General features: G+C 38.2%; 1 protein-coding gene across 1 annotated transcript; it reads left to right on the top strand.

The window, feature by feature from the left end:
- Positions 1-4,871: 4,871 nt before the first annotated feature.
- Positions 4,872-17,177, top strand: LOC139634087 (sperm acrosome membrane-associated protein 4-like). The gene is made up of 3 exons (XM_071500337.1): positions 4,872-5,055; positions 13,795-13,905; positions 15,641-17,177. The coding sequence occupies exons 1-3, from the start codon at positions 5,004-5,006 to the stop codon at positions 15,868-15,870; spliced, it is 393 nt and encodes a 130-aa protein (XP_071356438.1). The 5' UTR covers positions 4,872-5,003; the 3' UTR covers positions 15,871-17,177.
- The last annotated feature ends 3,020 nt before the right edge of the window (positions 17,178-20,197 follow it).

Below are 20,197 nucleotides of genomic sequence, written 5' to 3'. Positions count from 1 at the left end.
ATCATCCATTTTTACAGTTGATGAGTACACCCTGAAGTCCACACTTTGTAGGAGAGCAGGCCATCCCATCTTCCTCTAATGGTCAGCTGAGTAATGACAGTCATCTGTACGTTGGGCTGTAAAGAAAACTCCAGATATTGCAAGAAAGCAGCCCTGAGACTGTTTCCAGAGTAATAATCTTGCCGGTTCAGCCACTAAGTCTGTAGTCATGCGAAATGTTCAGCTTGTGCTTAGCCACACCCAGAAGGAGCATTGCACCATTTTCCTCTTAGAGATCTTTGTGGGGATGCCTCTGCACAACAGATTGAACTATTAAAGAAATATGCCAGCCGCAGAGACTGAGACCACATACAAAAACATCCTCCAAAATACAGATTGGTGAGAGAAAATCTGCTTTTTTTTAGAGGCTTTACTCTCCACATGTGATGCCTCAGATTGTGCTGAGGTTGACAAGAGTGCTGCAAATTCTGCTAGCGATTAATGAAAGCTCTAATTTGACAGGACAAGTTGAAGCTGATAGATGGCAGGTAGGATTTCCCCATTCTTCTTTGTGAGACTTGCCAAGCAGCCAGATGTCATGGGGATCATGTGTGAACAGATTCTTATTTGGGTTGAGATGTAGACCCCTACTCCGCCACTTCAGGATATTGAAGTTGTTTTCAAACCACCTCTGTGTAGCTTTGGCTTTTACGCTTTGGTTAACTTGCTGGGGAAAAAAAGTGCCAGGTCTCTTACAGATGACATCAGGTTCAGCTGCAGGATCTCCCTGCATGTTGCCGCCCTCATTTTAGCCTCTACCTTCACAAGCTAGCCAAGACGTCTTGCAGAGAAACATCTCCGAGGCATGAGGCTGGCACCACCTTGCTTCACACTGGGAGCACAATGATGTGCAGTGTTTGGTCAAAACGCTCTATTAGTCTTATCAGACTCATCTGACCTCAGAGTCACACTCTTGCCTTCAGGCAAACTGGAACCCAGAAGAGATGTTTGCTTTTAGCCACACTTGCAGCACAGCTCTACTGATGGCAATGTCAGCCTGGTGGTCACTTGTCCCACCACTATGATCCAGACTGAAACACTGGAGCCACCAGTTGCCACCAGGAAGTGGATCATCAAATATTAACTGAATACATGAATGAGCTACCGGACAATCTGAATTCCCCAAGGGATTAATAAAGTAGTTTACCTCCCTACCTGCCAGTCAGCAGGTCAATTGTTTTTTGCACACAATTTTGTGCAGACATTCATGGTTCCCAGATGCTGAATCCTGCTGTCTTTGGTGACGCCCTGACTGTTCCTCTAGTGCAACCATGTGGTTTTGAGTGAGACATCTTAACCACTACTGGATGGTTTGCCATTAAATTTGGTCCAATTAACCTGCAATACTAATGACATTCCCGCTCTCACTTTGTATCTTGTGCCAACTTGCAAATGTCTAAAATCAAATGATAGCACCAGTGATGATTTACACATGCCCACTTAAACAAACATGTGTTTTGTATTTGTAATTTAATTTATGTCACTTTGTATCGGTCTGCTCCTATTTGACAATTAAAAGTTTGTTTGTGTTCATCAGTGTAAAAAAAAAAAAAAGCTACGTTAAACAAAATATGTAAATTTCCACCCTTTGTTAGCAGTGTATGTTGTAATATCTAAATTTTTGCCACTGTTTGGATTTTCTTACCGACTAAGCCCTCATTGCTGTGACTGATAGAATAAGGATTAGTTTGGCTGGTTTCTCCCACACGCCCTCTTTCAGAGTGACAGCAGTTGAGACACAGAGGATCTGTGGGCAAAACAATAGAGGCATTTCACCAGGCCCGAACAGCCTCCCCTTTCAGCAAAATATTTCAAAACGATGACTCTGAAGATGCCATTTCATAACTGTTGCCCCCTCCAGCAGGAAACCAAAGCATGCCCCCTTTCTGAAGTCACATTCAGAGATAATCATTAAACAGCTCACATGGAGACAACAAACATGCAGACCAACCAAAAGCATCTGCCATTGTGACTGATGTGGACAAACAAGCTGTGGAAATGGTCTTGCCATGAATCCACTAGTCAGTAATTCACCAAATGCTTTTGTCGTCTCTCTCCAGGTTTGTTTGCAAACACTTGGAAACAAAAAGACAGAAAAGGGCTCGTGGACAAACACTGGGCATGATAAGACTTGCTTGTGTGAATAATTTAAGTCATCCAAAACCTCTCCTTAAAACGTCCTCTTGTTTATGAAGAATGAGAGGAAGGACCTGTAGTAACCTCCCTTCCTCAGAGTGCTGTTGACAACAGATGCGGCCACCTGTTTTTACTTCATACTAACCTTAGCTGCTAAGTGTTCAAAATCTCACTGACCCTTAGAACCTATATCATTCTTATGTTATTTTTTGCAGAGACTGTGAATAGGTGCAACTCTGTTATTACTTGGGTTGCGTTGTGTTGTACTGAGCTGTATAACACAGACTGCATATTATAAGGCAGGGTTTTTTTTAATCTGGACAGAGGACACCGGCAAAAACCTCTTTCACTTGCAAACATGCATAGTAAATCTACAAATATTATACCCACATAACAATCAGATGCACTAAGAACATCAGAGAAGAACTTTTTTTTTTTTTTTTTTAGAAATCAGTCCCATGTTACAGATCGTAGCCTATAATCTTCTACAAGCAGACGAAAGCACTAAAACAACAAGGAAAAATACAAGAAAAATACTACAAAAAACCCATAAACATACGTATCAACGGTGTCCTGAACACTTCTCATCTTTTTTTAAAAGCAGTCTCTTGCAAATTTCCTTTGTAAATTACCATTAATTTAAATCATTCTTTGACACAATCTCCACCAGCATGATTAGCCTCATACAGGTAGAGCCGGATGCATTATACTGTTCAGGCGTCTGTTATTTTGTTAATGCAGTGTGGCTTCAGTCGCAGTAGCACTGAGGTTTAGCCTCAAGGAAAGCCTGCTTATTATTGCTTCTAGTCAGCTCACATATACCTGTTTGTCAGGTGGGGTGAATTATTACTCAGAATATTAAGGATTTGCATGAGTATGGCTGTATGTGTCAATGCATAACCTTATAGATCAGCTACAGTGTGTTCACTGTGTTCACATTAGTGTTAGTGGGTTCACGCTAACAGGAAGCACAGAAGAAAGAGGATAATAGGCGATGTTGCAACCCTGATCACCACAGGTTGTTCAAAATAAGTTTTTCCATCCAGAATATTTGAAAAAAAAAAAAAAATTATCTTAAGACCCTCTTAGGAGGTAGTGACCCCCATGTTGGGAACCACTGTCCTACATCACTGCCAATCTGCTGTGAATATGGAAACAATTGATCAGACACCTCCAGCATTCATCCTGTCCCTCACAGCCCCTCTGCATAAATTTCAATGTTGGTGTTGTGTCGTTCTTAGAGTTTAGTATTCTGCTGTATATTCATTGATCTTATGGGCATCAGTGAATATACTGACCAAATCTGGATCACTGTTGAAGCACAACCTGCCTGTTTTTCTGCTCTTTGTGACAGTGGGAGCTTTGACCTTCCTTTTAAATAACTGATGTAGAAGCTATCAAGAATGAAACTGACGACATAGAGGAAGTGGATAGTGGGCAGTGGACTCAAAAATTCAGTGTTTTTAATGGAACAAAAGAAACATAAGTTTACACTTTATGACCTTTTGGGGACCAACACAATGACCAACTGTTGCCTCACTGTGTGTGAAGACCACCCTGTTGTGCTTTAAGAAAGAAGAGAAATAGGTCTCCGGACAGACGCCAGTTGGTATCTGGAGAAACAGAAATGTACTCTTGTCCAACATTTTAGTTTGTTATGGAGCAAGAAGCAGAGCAAAGGGAAACGCATGTCCACACTGTGACAAAAATCTTTCCAGACAAATTTCCTGCTTTAAAACTTCACTGAACTGATTTGGACACACACACACATTCATTTTCATTTTGTTTATTTAACAGCCTTTAACCTTTCTACTTGTTAGGAGATTTAAGAGGAACAGTAAATCCTCTGTAGAACATTTTGTGGCTTCAGGCGATGATGCCCTGAGATATGAGTCTTTCAACTGACTCACTTTGAGCAAAGAGGTGCAGTGTGTAACTCCACCAGGAGGGCAAACAGTAGTTATCTTAATTAGGTCAGTTATGTCACTGTAACTGTCCCTTTCCAAAAATAAACAAATAAAAATTCTCAGTAAGAAGTTCTCCATCTGGTGTTACGATGATAATTAACGTGATCTGTTTGCTGTTACTCGAGCCACCAGTCTTTTTTGTTGTATTTAGGTGTGCTCATGTAGATATTTATTTTTTTCTGGTTTGTAATGATGCAAATATATAAGTACCATGTTTTTGTCTGTCTTTTAACATCTTGAGAGGATTTTTAGAAATAATTGTTCTGGAAAAACTACAGCTGTCAAATCAATGTAGCCAATTTGAAGTGTAAAGTAGCATAAGGTGGAAATACTCAGTTTAAGTACAAGTGCCTCAACACTGTACTTTAGTGCAGCACTTGAATAAATGCACTTTACTTTACACCACTGATTAAAATAAGGTTATAAGGCGCCATATAAGTCACTTTTACGCACAACCAAAACACTACGAATCCATATATGTACATTATAATGTAACATGAAGGGTTAGACACGACAACATCACCATGAAAATCACTTTTGAGCACCACACAAACGCAACAATTCCCCATGTCCCACCTTTCCCACACTTCAATTCCCCGATGGAAACTAATAACCCGCAACTGTGTATCTGAGGCGTGACGCTCAGGTGGGAGAGATCAACCTGGGTGGATGCCCATGAAGACCTCCTCTGATTGGATAACGGTGACGTTCGTTGGGAGGTGGAAGATTATAAATGCAGCAATGGCGGAGAAAAAAAAAAAAAATTGTTTGATCAAAGTTATAACGGTCTGAGTCCTCACAGGCGAACAGGCAGCATCTCCTGAAAGTCGAGTTTGTAACCTCACAGTCTTTTTTTCCAAGATGAACAGAATTATTCTTCAACTTTTTGCAGTCGGATTCTGCTTTGCAGTCGGTAAGATACATCTCTAAATTATGATTTATTCATTTAAAAACGTTTTCTGTCCTTTTAAAGCACCTCTCCTGTAAAGCTTACATTTAAAACGGGATTTATTAGAGTGGGCTTCATATTACGGAGACGCTGTTTAAATAGCTTTCCCCGACAAAATCTACGTTTTTTTACATGAGGTTTGGTGCGTGTGTTTTGTGGTGGCAGGTCTCCATTAAAAACACCACAGCGGTGTCTGCAGCGTTGCTGAATTCAGAATTTGCATTTCTCTTTTGCAAGTTTTAAGTGATCAGATTATGCTTCATTTCATGATTTTGCTTCTGCGTGGAGCTTTAAATTTTCCATGATCTAATTTTTATTTTTAAGTTTCCCATGACGTGTTTTTCCCCGGCAACACGGATCTGCATGTGTCAAACATTTTGCTGGAAGCCAAAAGTGAATATTTGACTTTCTTTGGGGTGGGACATTGTAGTGAGGGCCCCGAGCTTGGGGCTGTTGTCTGACTGGGTGTGTTCACATTATTCCTCAGGGCAGGGGCCTCAATGGTGTGGGCACCTTTGTGGCAAATCTGAGAATAAACCCAGAGGAGGACCAGTGAATGATAAGTTGTTTTGCAGAATGAAGCCCACCACAAAGGCACAAAAACTGTTGTCATATCATGATATCACATTTCCCTGGTTTTGTGGGGTGTGATCTAGTTTAATGGATAAAACTTAGAGAACTCATTTTACTGCATCAGATTGGATAAAACAGTGAAGCCCTTTGCCATAGCATCATCTGAAAGACCCACCAGCCATCTCTAAAGATTTGGGATAGTTTTAAATGTGATTAAAAAAAAAAAAAAAAAAAAGTTGATTTAATTAATCAAAAGTGATGGAAACAACAATTAAAATGGTTAGCTAAGACTACTGGATAAACTGTTGCTTTAGCTAGTTAGTTTAAAGTGTGGGTGAACAGTCGAAAGTAATGGACTCATTGAAATAGTTCGCGAAAGTGATGAATAAAAAATATATCCCACAAGATCAGAGCTGAAATGATTAGTCAGTTAATCTATTACTTGGCTTACTATTCTGGTAGTTGATATCGTCTTATCAAATATGCAGATTTTTTTCATCTCATCCGACAGTAAACTGAATATCTTTGAGTTTTGAACCGTTGATCGGATAAAACAAGAAATACGAACACACTGTCCTGAACCTGGCCATTGTTCACCCAATATTTTTATGGATGTGATTGATCGGGAAAAGGACTTATTAGACATGTTTACCGTGTAAGATTCAACAAAATGCAGAATGATTTACTGGTTCCCACAGATGAACAGAGTAGAAACAGAGTTTCCAGCACATCCCAGGCTTCACTCTAATGCTGTTATTACAGGTTGGGGTGGGGCCACTGTTTGTGGTACATGGAGCTTCTTTTTTTCCAGGCTGAATCATGTCCAAACCCGTCAGCCATTACATGAGAAATTCCTCACCTTGTAACACTGGAGGCTGTTCTCAAGTCTCAGATTCCACCTCTGTAGAGTGACTGCAATCTGGGCAGGGACATTGGTTCTCCTGCCATTGTGTTTTGAGGCTATTGTAATCAATTTTTGTCCTCAGGGTCTCCTCAGCTCTGTTGTTTTGGTCTCCTGTTTCAACCCACACCCTTTCTAGTGGGACATATTTTCCCATCCTGGCTGCTTTTTACACTTTAAGGTGATAACTTCTGCCCACAAGTCCTTTACTTTAATAGTTGTTTGTGACAGAAGAGTGATTCACAAATTGAGATAATTACAGACTAAGGTTTTACAACTCCCTGTACAAGTGAGCAGGACGGTTAAATCTGTCTCTGTGGGTGTGTTTGCTCTCGGGAAAAGGTCGATAATATCAGATGGTGGTCTGGTTGATTTTTGAAGTCAACATGTTACAGGCTGCTGAGAGGTTTCCCCAACCATCAGCCACCATAAAAATAGACAAAAATGTGACTGCCAGCTTCTTCGTAATCCAGATGTCAAGGTGTACATTTCTGGAGCGTGCAGGATAAAGTCTTGAGAGGATGTTGGCTGAACAAGATAATGAAATGGAGGTGATTTTAATTTGTGCGAGCCACATTTTGATCTTTGAGTTTGTTTGAGATACTTTAACTTATCACTTTTTTTTTTTAGGGTTTACCAAGGCAATATTTAAATAATGTAGTCACTGTGATGTAGAATTGACCTTTTGGGTTGACCTTGATGATGAATTCACTGGAAAAAAAGAAAAGAAAGGGTTTACATTTAAAAAAAAAAAAAAAATGGTATCAACTGGTATGAAATACAAGATCCACCTTTCTCATGCTTTTGCAAACTTGTTCTGCTGCAGTCTGACGGAGAAACATTTGATTTCAAGACTCCTAGTCTCTAACAAACATCTCAAAACATTTCGTCCAGCTACACCTCCCATGAGCCTGGTTAATCCCATCCTTCAAGGATGTTGCCATTGTGACTGAGAGTTTACTGAACATCCAAATTCAAACGGAGAATATTTGCTCAACACCTCATTTCTGAGGTTGTAGCTTGAGGACCATAATTATCCAGAGGAAGCTTTGAATGCCGTCTTGGCATATTTACCCTTATATTACATAAACCTGGTTGCATATTCATCTAATGTCTTGCCATCTCATTTTAACTTTGTGTGCACAGTGGGATGGTGTTGTAGCACATGACTCTCATTGTGAGTTTAATTTCAGCTTGTGTTACTCAGTGTTTTCCTTTCCACTTGTTCCCGTTCCCAACAGTGAACTGAAACAGTAAGAAATAACACAAAGCTGTCTAAAACTGAGCCTTTATTGCTGAACTGGCTCTGTAAAGATGGGTTTACGCTTGTGGGAGACTGAACTGAGTCACTCTTTATTGTTTTTCAGCCGTTTCTGTTGGCCACACATGGATACACTCATCTTGAATTAATGACAAGTGTTGACTGGAAACAACACTTATTTTGACGAGAAACAATTTTTAAACCTAATGCCAACAGATGTAAATCTTTGTCAGCAACTTTCCCCAAAGCACTGATAAGAGGAGAAAACAGCACATCTAATACCAGGCGTAATTCTAAGAAAATCACTTTTCTTGTTACTTGGTATTCGATTTAACGGGATTTAAAATTAATTTATGAGAGCTGTTAGCTTTCCTCTTTTTGTTTTTCCCCTCTGGTTTTAGGTTCCTCAACATGTCTGTGCAGTAGGAAATTGAAGTGTGTGAGTGAATGGGCAATAGAGGGCAGTAAAGGGCTGACACTGTTCACTGAGGGTTATTTGTAGTGTGCCACACCTGAGAACTCAAACATGTTCCTTGCTGTCAAAGTGGAGTTTAAAACACTTTTTTTTTTTTTTTCCAGCTGCATTGATGGTATTGGCTTAGTTTTAGGCAGAATAGTTCGCCTCAGATATCATCCTCAAAAGCAACTTTTTTTTCTAATTTTACTAACTCCTAATGTTTTTGTTGGCACAATTTCTTCATTTCAGATTTCTTGTTTAGAGACGGTGGTATTTCTACATATTTGAGGCTGTAAATAGTTCAATGAGTTCAGCCCTCATAACCCCTCACAGCCCTACGCAAAGCTAAAATGTAGAACTAAAACATTTGTTGATAATTGAGTTACATTAACATCAGAATCGGACACATAGCAAACAGATAAAATGAACCCTATTAACTTTTAAACGATCATAACAAAGATCTTATTTGCTCAAACAAAATAATTTGATTGTAGGTAATATATTCCTCCTTGTATTCTCTGAAGATAGAGTGAAGTATCTGTATTTTCTTTATTATAAATGATCTTTTGTCTTCTCTTTTGAGTACAAATAATCAACCTAAGAAGCAGTACAATGAAGGCAGTACAAAACAAACACATCTTTTCATGTTCATTGTTTCGGTAGTTTGTTTTTCTCTGCTTTTGTAAGGCTGATAAACTTACTCAAATACTGTTGAACAGTTATGAAGCACATGTACTGTACAGTATTTACATTTTCCCTCTACTCCTACTCCACTAAATTTCAAACTATACAATCCATTGCATTTGACAGCTGTAGGTACAATGCATTTTGCCGATAGTTTGATTATATTATAAAATATGATGTTTTTTCTTGGATTAAACCACCCATCTTACATTTCTATCCATCAGCCAATTTATTTGTAACATAACACAAGATAAAAACACAAAGCCATGAACGCATCACAAAAATACAAAATAGAAGTTAAGACAAGTTAAAACAATCTAAAAGTTGGTCACACTTTCCCCACAGAGTTGAGGTTATAGTGGGTCCTCCTATTTGACATTTATTAGCACTAAATGAACAATTAATAGGCAAGAAGGTGACATCTGAAACTCCCATGTATATCAATGAAAACTACAACAAAACTATAACCTTGATGGAGTTAGGTTTTATTGCTGGATTAGTCTGCATTAGTTTTAGTTGGTGTACCTTGTAACCTGCCATATGAGTGAAGGTAAGGAATCTGATGGCTTGCACCACCACTCTAAAGACAATTTTCACTGGTCGGGACTTTCCCTTCTGGGGAAGCTGTGCGTGCTTTTGATCAGGTATGTCCCTCCTTGTGCACCTGTATTGACAGTGTTGCAACTGATGTAATGTCAAAGTAGAAGAAGAATGCCTCCAGTAATCATGAAAGAATTTGCACTGACAACAGTGAATATCTCACCTGATATCTGAGCAGTGATCTGTATTGTGACTAATTGAACCTGCAGATATAAAGCACTGCGTCTTGCGTGCCAGTCTCCTCTGCCTACCTGTCGTGTCTTGTCAAAAGAAAACTGACTCCACCTCTTATTTTATAGATATGCCACGGATGGATGTTGCATAAACAGAAGTTGAAATTTAGACTAGTCGACTAGTCTAAAAGTACAAAAACACTCATAAAAGTCGAAATTACCATGATGACTGTCTTCTTTCTCACTGCTCTGGAAGTTGGTGTGCAATAGGGATATTTGTGACTGTCTCATGTTTCCTATATTCTATGTAAATATTACAGTGAGCTGCGTTACCTTCTCAGACCAAGCAGACTTGCAGTGTCTGTGAGTAAACGATGTGATTTTGGTTTCCCCTGTGTAACATTAGCAGGGCCACCGCCAGCAGCCTTCTTACATTACACATGCCTGTGCTGAATTTGGTGACTCATTGCTCATGTGGTGTGGCTATATGCCAGTTTATTCTGACACAGGCCACATACAACATCTGAATCAAAATATTGCCAAACTACGCTAGTTTTACTAGATGTTATGTGTCCCGCTTTCCACGTTTTAAACATTTCGTCGACGAATCGCGCACATCTCTCATATATGCTTTGCATCTTTTACCCAGATCATGTCCTTGAAGGAAATGTGCTGTTGTGTAGACGTTTTGTTGCAATAAAGACAGGTGAAGACACGACTAATTATACGTTGAGACACTTCTGCTGCAGTGAACAAACGGTCTGCTGCAATTGAACATCATTAGTTTTACTGTTCCCATGTGACCTCAGCTCCAGACTGCATTAGACTCTCCTCACCTTGGCCATAGACAGACTACGAGACGATGCACTCCTGGGCACAGACAGCAAGACACTCAAAGCCAGACTCTGAGTCTCCCTGGTGTCATTTTCCATGTCTTTATGGTTATTTTGTAGTTGTTTGATTTACTTTCAAATGAAAATGTTAAGTCACTTCAAACTGAGGCTCTGGCTCTAGGTCTGTTCACTAATCCTTGCATGACCTTGACAATGAACTCTTGTGCTTAAATACTGGAGGAGGAAAAAAATGTCCTAAGCAACACTGATTTGTGTGTGTTGTGTTTACAAACAGGATGACTCAATATCCTGAAGGGTCACGTTGGACTGAGTCTTTTGATTCCTCCCAGACAGCACCTCATACATGTGATTATGTGTAACAGGGCAGGCAGCATTGCAGCGAGCTCAATTGCTGCAAGGTGTGGCAGCACAGGAGCCACTTGATACTGCAACAGTTTTTATGTGTTGTCATTTTATGGTTTGCTAGTTTAGTACACAGGGTCATGAAAGAAACTGAGTCAGATATTTTGAAGGGCCCTTTTTTGATCTATTTTTGGTGGCTTGTTCTCAGAAAGGGCATTTTGTTTCCCAGATAAAGAAATCTTTGTTTACTTAGAGAGAGAACATATTTTAATGTTATGATTATATAATTCGGCCAATAAGAAAGGAGGTATTGTCAAAAAAAATTGTCAGTTCTTCTTGAGCTTGGGTGTGACCGAAAACTGCAGGACAGGGTGTGGAGTTGTTTGTGTGAAATGGTATGGGGTGTGTTTTTACCTCTGAGGCGAAGAATTTGGATTATCCTGTTAGATTGTGATTGATATGAGGGTTCACTGACAATATCAAATAGGTTTACTTTGTGACATTTATAATCTGTCACATCAGGTTGCTATTTAATTGGTTTACATGTTAGTTTTCTGTAAATGTAATGTGAGAGATCTAAATATTGCATATGAAAGTATTCATTATTTTAAAGGGCCATATTTAAATGTAAAATCTGTTTTGTAAGAATTGACAGTTTGAGAATTCAACTGAACACTAAACCCTAGGTAATTATCTTAGAACTAAAACATTTAATTTTCAATGGATTGAAAATTAAACATTGGCTATTTTGACAATCAATGACCTGATGAATGAATCAGTGAATGAATGAATCAATGAATGTTTAATGAAAAGAAAAAACTGACAAGAGTCCCTAACATAATCATACATCTGTGTAGCAGAAATTTGTTGTTGTTATTGCAACTTTTTAGATCACCTAGTTACCAAAACTACCTAGGGGTTGGGACCCCAAAACACTGGATTACAGCATTCCTCGTGATGACTTATCAGATGCTTCAGGAGCCAAATACTGTGTGATTATTCATCTTTAAGTGTAAAAACAGTTCCATCTGGGCTTTAATGCTAAGAGTTTTTATCATTATTGCATTATTGTCTTAGTCTTAAGTTATTCTGCCGTTCATCTTAAAGAGGTTTGGTTCAAATTCACAAAACTACAACATATATTTTAGACTGCAGGTTCCCTTTTAAAGCACAAAGTACAGACTGCTTGTAGCTGTGATGCTGCAAAATCTATATCCAAGTGACAACAACAGTGAGTAAACTAAACTGAATTAATTTTGCTCAAACAAACAAGAAAAGAAAACTTTTCCAGAGACTTATTTTTTTATTTTTTATTTTATTTTTTTTTAGTATGGTGACTTTATTGTGATCTGTGTGGACTTTTGGCAACAATTCTGGTCGGTGAAACTGGTGTGACAGGTTTCTAAGGATTGTTTCAATAGCGTTGACTTCACGTGCTAAATATCTTCCCTCCCTCCCCAGCACTGAGTCACACACTCTGCAGTGTTTCAGCCTCGCAATGTCCACCCTACTTCAGGCTTGGTGTAACCATGGTAACAGACAGCACTTAGCAGTTTGTCTTAAATCTATTAGAAAAAATAGGATTTCTTTTTAACATAACCTTATATGACAGTAACTTTTTTGTTAAACCTGTTCTGAACAATTAAAAAAATAACAATAAAAAAATTAAAATTTGAAAGCGAATTTAATAGCCGCTGTCTGTGACTTCATAAATGTTTGCTCAGCCAACTCACGCGGCCATTATAAAGGTGTTTCCTTAACACGTACTGCTTCAGTACATGCCGAACTGCATATATGTCAAATCCAAAACCCAACGCAGACATAACTGACTGAAATACTGTATATGCTTGTGACACTTGATGTTGGTACAGATGGAAAAGTACACAACATGTTGCATGCAAACTGCTAAAACATTAGGCTAAACTATGGAAGTTAGTAACACAATTACTATGTTGTAATTACTGTGTGGTTGTAATTATTCATGTTTATTCCCTGTGTTTCACATTTATCATTGTATGCTGAATACAGTGCAATGGTTTAAAGCGCCGCTACAGCTTACACTCAGAGTTGTATTGGAAAATCCTGAGTTGACCTCTTAGACCTCTTATCTGTAATTCAAACTTTTGTCAGCATGCTTTGGCTATAAACTGACTTCAGACTTCCACACAGTTCCTCACAGGGCACTATTATCTTTAGTGTGTAGTTTGTTTTCTGTGTCTGGAAACTCGTCACAGTTGTTAAATTAAATGGGCAAAATTGCTCCGGTTTTATTTATATAGCTCAAAATTGCTCTCAATTTGGAACAGGGAAAACTCCACAAAAAACCCCTTTAATGGTAGGAAAAATTGATAACCAAGCAGTTCTGGTCATTTGAGAGCAATTTAATCATGAGATTAGGAGAAGGATTTAAAAAAAATTTTATTTTATTTTTTTATCTTGCTGAAATAGTTGATAAGTGGAAGGTCGGGTGAAAAAAATGGAAGAAACTTTTCCCATGACAGACATTGAACAGATTAACAGTCAAGAGAAGTGGCAGAGGTAGAATTACAATATAAAACAAATAAAGCAGTAAGTCAATAACAACAGTTAAACCGTTTCAAAGGTTACTGGTTCCATCCTTGGTCACTGATATTTTGTATCTCATAACCAACATGCCAGACTTAATCATCTGAAGGGTTGGTGGCTAATGAAACAGTCCTAGATACCAAATAAACATAAGAAGTGTTTACTAGAATCAAATCATAATTATACCGAGGATACCCTGTTCTTAACACTAATTATACGATTCTGTTCTTCTTCTTCCTTACCCTCCCGTATCTCCCTGCCTCCCCTTCCCTCCAACCTTCTTTTGATGTCAGGCCAAGCTCTGCAGTGCTACAAATGCAAACTTGGCTTCTTCAATCTGTGCATAACTACCGAAAAGAAATGTGCAGAAGGAGAACATTGCTTCAGTGGTGTTGGGACAGCAGGTAAGGAGCTCAGTGGCTAAAAATCTCACTCGACAACATTCTGCTTAAGATGATATCCTTCAACACTCACACGAAACCCCGTCAGCTACATTCTCGAAATCTGTATCACTGTGGTTAAACAGGATGACTCAGCTCTCCAGCATTAAAAGTTGAGACAATTATTTTTATTGTGCTGGAACAATAACTTGATTACTCAATAGTCACTCAACCTAAAGTTTTAGTCTTAAGCCAATTATTTCCAACCAGGGTTACCTCAGGGGTGGTAATCCAGTCCCCAGTGGGTATGTGGAAGCTCGTGGTTTACCTCAACTAATTAGTTAGTTGTAACACATTAACTTCATGAATTATGACTTATTGTTGGCATGTGAAACTAGTTAGCAAGTGAACAAAGAGGTTTAAATAGTCAGCAAAATGTTAAGAAAAAAAACTGTTGAAATAGCTAAAAGTCATGAATGAGAGGTTTGAATTGTTATATTCATGAAGACAGTTGAAATACTTGGCTGAAAGTCACGAACAAATATTTGAAAAAGAGATAAATGTAATAAAAGTTAATTATGTTAGCTAAAAGTAATGAATAAACCAATTGAAATTATTTTTAGCTAAAAGTAATGGAAAACTGTTTGAATGGTTAGCTGAAAACAAACCACTGAAATGGTTAGCTAAGAATAAACAGTTGGTTAAGCTAAAAATAAAGAGTTGAAATAGTAAGCTAGGTAGGCCTAATGGTTCAACAGCTGAAATGGTCAGGTAGCTAAAAGAAATGTTAACAGTTAACCGTCTACAGTAATTGTCCAGCAACTATTAAAAAGACAAATGACTCACAATGTTGCACAAACACAACACTGTCATCATGATGAACACATACACTGTAGTTTATTTTGTCGCCGTTGTAAACACTTGCTAGAGAACTAAATCTGTAGCTGAAAACAGTTCCCAGCAAATGCTCGATATACTTCTGTTTGAGTAGCGATTGCTAAAAACTAAAGTCCCCAGTTGTCTTACAAAATTACTGAAGCCTTTTAAGACTATTCTTTGGTAGGAACATGGGATTTGTTGACAAGAAGGAAAATAAACTCCCTAACGGTTAGGGAGTTTATTTTCCTAGGGCCTAACCCTCTTTAAAGGGGTTAAAATTTGCAAAAACACAGGTAGGGTGATGAATCTTTTCATTCCTGTTATTGGTTGAAAAAACCATATTTAGCATTTATAAGCAGTGTATAAACATTGAATAAATTGTTAACTTTAATGTAGTTTTAAGCAGGTTTGAGTGTATCCCCTCCTGTGTGCACTCATAAATGAGCACTGACGTACAAACAGATAATGAATGACAATATAGTAAAACATGGTTATATTAAAATAAAAAAAAAAAAAGTTATAATTGCTGACAAATATCTGGCACAGGTATTGTCGGGCACATACAAGGGCACTTATATGTCCTTGTATCTGCCTAAAATTACATTAGAGTGTCACAAAAACCAATTATTGAATGTTCATATATTGGTTGTAACTGCTAAATAGGGAGCTTAAGGGGAAGTGTTACTTCTTTTACTTTTTTTTTTTTTTTTTTTTTTTTTAAACCTCGAAACCATAACTGGAGTAACAAGATCTTCACAACTTGAAGTGTATCAGTACATTCCTCTATCCTCTAGTGTGAAACCCCAACCAGCCATTTCACAAACAAACACAATGAACAATAGACCCTGACAGTGATTGCGTGTTTGCCGTCTGTCCACAGCCAGCTTCATGAATATCACAATGAAGGGCTGTCTAGCAGAGGCCGACTGCAACAAGACCAAAGAGGTGACCTTTCCCACTAGCAGCTCCAATGCCACCGTCTACACCATGACCAAGACTTGCTGCTCCACTGACCTGTGCAATGCTGCGCCCGGTCTGCCAGGGGCCTCCGGGTTCAGCCTCGCCTTGGCCACCATCACAGCTCTGCTCGTGGCTAACGTGCTGGTTTGACAGAAGATATAGGGGATACTGGATGACACACAATGCATGCACACAAAACACACACACACACACTACATATTATACACACACTAGCACTACCAGGATTAAATCAAATGCTCTCCTCAGACATGAGCTATGTGGTTTTGCAGCTACAAAGCTCGTGTTTGTTTTGTTTTTTTTCTCTCGTTATATCCTTGAGGTGTATTGTACTACTCACAACAACAATTTAATTCCCTCTTTCTGTTTTTTTTTGCATTTTTAGATCTATCAGCCCTCATTTGAGTATAAGATGGTAAAATATTTAGCGGACAGACAATATAAAGTCTAAAATGATTGTGTAACACTGACATGATTTAGGTTTCTCTGCAGTTAACTTGAATGACCAGTTTTGCTACAAGGCTGTGTCAGCAGTTGAGTGACACGTTAGGCAACGTCAGTCTAGGGCAGTCTGTGCTGTTTGCTATGGCTTAAGGGAGTAGCTTGACACTTTGGAAAATGTGCTGTAGAAAATACGAAGCTACACCTTCATGAGACAGTTATCTTAGCATAAAGAGTGGCAACAGGCAGAAATGACGAGCCTGGCTCTGTCTGGGGGTAAAAGAATCCATCTACTAGCACCTTTTTAAATTGTAGTAATTAGCTGATGTTGTATTTTGTTACCTGTAGTCAGAACCAGGCTAGCTGTTTCCCCCATTTCATGTCTTAATGCCAAGCTAAGCTAACCATGTTCTGGCTTTAGCCTCATGAAAGTAGGGCAGTACATTAATTTCCCAAATTGTCCAACTATTCTTTTAATTTATTGCCTTTGACCCACTGTATTGTCATTTTAGAATCATAATATTCAAAAGCCAATATATGATTTTAAAGCTTAAATAAACATTTCTTATATCTATTCATTTCATTTATTGCCAGTGGCTTTGCATTCATTTCATTAGCATGTAGCTGACATAATGTAAATGGGGCTCTTGGCTTTTGTCTAGCAGTATCTGTGAACCTTCTTTTTTTTGGACTTCAACAGCTCCATTAACCCTGTGTTTAACCTGTTATATTTTTGATATTGGTAGATATGTTTGTTTATCTTGCTGGTTTTGACTGTATATATGCGGAGAGTGTGATTAAAATCAATCATGTTGTGTCTGGAGACCGTGAAAAGTAATCGAGACCGCACAAATTTGTCAAGTATGTATTTGACAAGTATGTCACAGCAAATCATCTCTAGTTTGTATTGGATTGTATTTCCACATGAATCACAAATCATTAAAGATCAACTATTCCATGCTGAATTTGACAATTTTGGTATCAGCCCCCCCCCCCCCCCCCCCAAAAAAAAAAGTGTGGTGTCTCTGAATGGTTTTTTGTGGTTATGTGGATAATTTGAAGAATGCAGAAAATAAAGTGGGAGGGAAAAAAACCTGTGGTGTCACTGGTGTGATTTAGTTTCTTACTCAGTGCCAACCTGCAGGACCAACTGGTTCTTCCGGTTTCGCTGCTCCACAGCAGAGACGGTGCTACTGCAACAGAATGAACTCACCCAGCTTAATTATACATTCTTTGTGTATACCTCATGTAAAAGTTAGGTGATACTCAAAAGAAAACCGAGTGATACCAACCAGATTTAGCTTCACAAAGTATTTTATAACTATTTTTGCACAGTTTTCTGACTTAAACACAGTAAATGCGTAGGAAACCACTTTTTCTACTTCACTGTTTGACTCTCCACCTTGTAACAACAATATGATTAAAGGTGAAACAATTTATAATTCAACTGATGAGTTCATTTACCGAAACAAATAATTTCAGTCAATGTTTCAGCTAAAATATCAAATATTCACTGATTCCAGTTTTCAAATGATAAGACTTGATGATTTTTTTTTTTTCAAGTTTATTTAAGCAGAAGAACATAAAACATGAATAGGATTAGACCTATAGTACTAAAAAAGATCATCAAACTATTAAAAGCAATGGCAAACTGATGCATCTTCAATTTAGATTTAAGAGTGGTAATTCATTCCAGATGTAAACAACCTAGAAACTAAAGTTTAATCTTAATCAAATAATTTGACTTTACCATCTTGATTTCTGGGAGTATTTAATGTTCTGTCTTATTGGACAGAACATTAGTCAATTAATTGAGAGATTACAAATTATAAACTGAAACTAATGATCTGTAATTAATAACTTATTGTACTACTTGAATAACAGATATAGGGTGTTCATGGTTTTCAATTAAGTCTTGCATCAGCTGTCCTTTGCATTCCTCCACTCTCTCAGTGATAATTCCATTGACGTAAAGATAAAGACAAAAGACTTGAAAAGCCCCTCTTGTCTCCTCCCTTCTGTCTTGCTATAAATCTAAGGCCTCACCAAACAGGCTCATCACTTTTTACTCAACATAGCATCCGAGAAGCTACAGGCTTTCAGTGGGAGGATTTCTATTTTGTCTGTTACCTGAGACCAAGGACAAACCAACACAACAAGATGGGCAGGATCCTATTTGGAATCGTTGCAGTTGTTGCATCTTTCATTCTGGGTAAGATCAACCGATAATTCTCCAGCAGTGATTGATCGAGTCCTTAATTAGAACAAAAAAATACCTGAATACTTGGTCATGTAAAGTTTATTCAGTGAAAAATATTAGCTATCAAAATGGCGGGAAAAATCCAGTCAATGAAAAGATTCGACACTGATTTCAAATTCACAGTTGAAATTCAATCACAGTTGAATTTGACTTTTTTTTTTTTTTTTTTTGATAACAAAAATCATGATATTTCATTTGCCCAATCCAGTGCTTAAACAGTACAGAAATCTTTTTTGGTGAAGGCGTTATTAAAATATTCTCAATTCTTCCATGTTCTTTGATTAGAAATGTAACCGTAGACTCAGCGTCAATGTGAAACAGTCACTCAGGATTATCTTCAAATGCCACTGTCAACAATTGTTGTCTACCGCTTCAGTAGAAAGTAGCTCCTTTAAAAATTGACTCCAGACGTCAGAATCATCCAGAGCAGCTGGGATATTGTCTCTAAAAAGACTTGTTGCTTTTGCGTTTATTGGTTTTCAGTGCTTTTATTGCATCACAAATGAAATTCCATTCAGCTCTACTGAACTGGGGCGACTGCAAAATCTAAGAGGCAGATATCCTAAAACCTGAACTTGTGAAACCACAACCTTCTGCAACCATCACCGCTAGATGAAAATTAGACAATTTGTTTTCCTTGTGTGATTTGGGTGAAATGACCTGGCTTTTTTTTTTTTGATATAAAACCATAGCCAACTGACTCTTTTAAATCCTCCTTATTAGCTACTTTAAGTCTCCATTCAGTAAAAGTGCACCACTGATTAGCATCCTTTCACACCTTAACAATGAAGATTCAGATATAGTATCGCTGAAAATGACACAGTGCGGGGTGTGGCAAAACAGTGTTTGATTAACTAGAGTTATCTGGGAAAAGGTCCAGCTGAGTGGTCAGGAAAAAGACTTAATGAGATGTGTTTTCAAAGCAATTTGCAGCATGAACAGAAACTGTTAAACGATCACTGAAATTATGAAAACAATCACTGCCATAATATTAAATGTGTCACAGGGCACAAATTAAAGATGGAAAAGATCTGGAGAGATTATTAGATAAGTTATCTCAGGTTTAGACCCAGTTTAAGTTTGTATTATGCAACATGAAATGTTTTTTGATTTTAACTTTTGTGCGTTCACTTGTGTGTTTCAGCGGAGTCCCTAACCTGCAACAAGTGCACCTTTGGTCTGGTGGGCATCTGCCTGAACTCTGGTGATGAAACCTGCTCATCCAACTCCAGTGTCTGCTTTACTGGAAAAGCCAGTAAGTCACCTCCCAATCCCCCCCATCCACAGTCACACCCTTTTCATTCAAACATTACACAACAGCACAGGCATGATTCACTTAAATCCTTGCTAAATGCTTTGACCCTCAAACACAGATCAACGAACACACCCTAGCGCACCCAGTTGCAAAACCAGTGTCCCATGTGACTAGATATTCATGTTTTATCTTCATACTGATACAATGTAGTGATTCATTTTCTTTGACTAATGGTATCCATACCAGAGCACAATTACTCCTTCACAAGTCCCGCACACTGGCTTGAATTGGAAAGAAAAAAGCCAGAATAAAAGCCTTTTTAAGTTTCACTGTCTGGTGGAAACCTTGTATTTCCAGTTTTGAGTGTTTTCATGGTTTCAGAACAATTGAAGTAAGAAGGGAAGGAACATGTAACATCCGAATCTGCAAAATGAGTGCTCTCAAAAGTATATGAACATATGAGTAACTATAGTAGCTCAGGTGAATTTGGTGCAGTAAATAGT

The sequence above is a fragment of the Trachinotus anak genome, unplaced genomic scaffold (genome assembly GCF_046630095.1).
Source record: "Trachinotus anak isolate AG129_WGS33_773 ecotype Australia unplaced genomic scaffold, CSIRO_AGI_Tana_v1 ptg000016l, whole genome shotgun sequence".
Lineage (NCBI taxonomy): Eukaryota > Metazoa > Chordata > Actinopteri > Carangiformes > Carangidae > Trachinotus > Trachinotus anak.
Note: the sequence above shows the minus strand (reverse complement) of the source record. Positions and strands in the feature narration are given on the sequence as shown.

Coding starts and splice junctions, on each gene's coding strand:
- LOC139634087 (XM_071500337.1), top strand. CDS start 5,004: ATGAACAGAATTATTCTTCAACTTTTTGCAGTCGGATTCTGCTTTGCA. Junction 5,056..13,794: donor CGGATTCTGCTTTGCAGTCG/GTAAGATACATC, acceptor TTTTGATGTCAG/GCCAAGCTCTGCAGTGCTAC. Junction 13,906..15,640: donor CAGTGGTGTTGGGACAGCAG/GTAAGGAGCTCA, acceptor GTCTGTCCACAG/CCAGCTTCATGAATATCACA.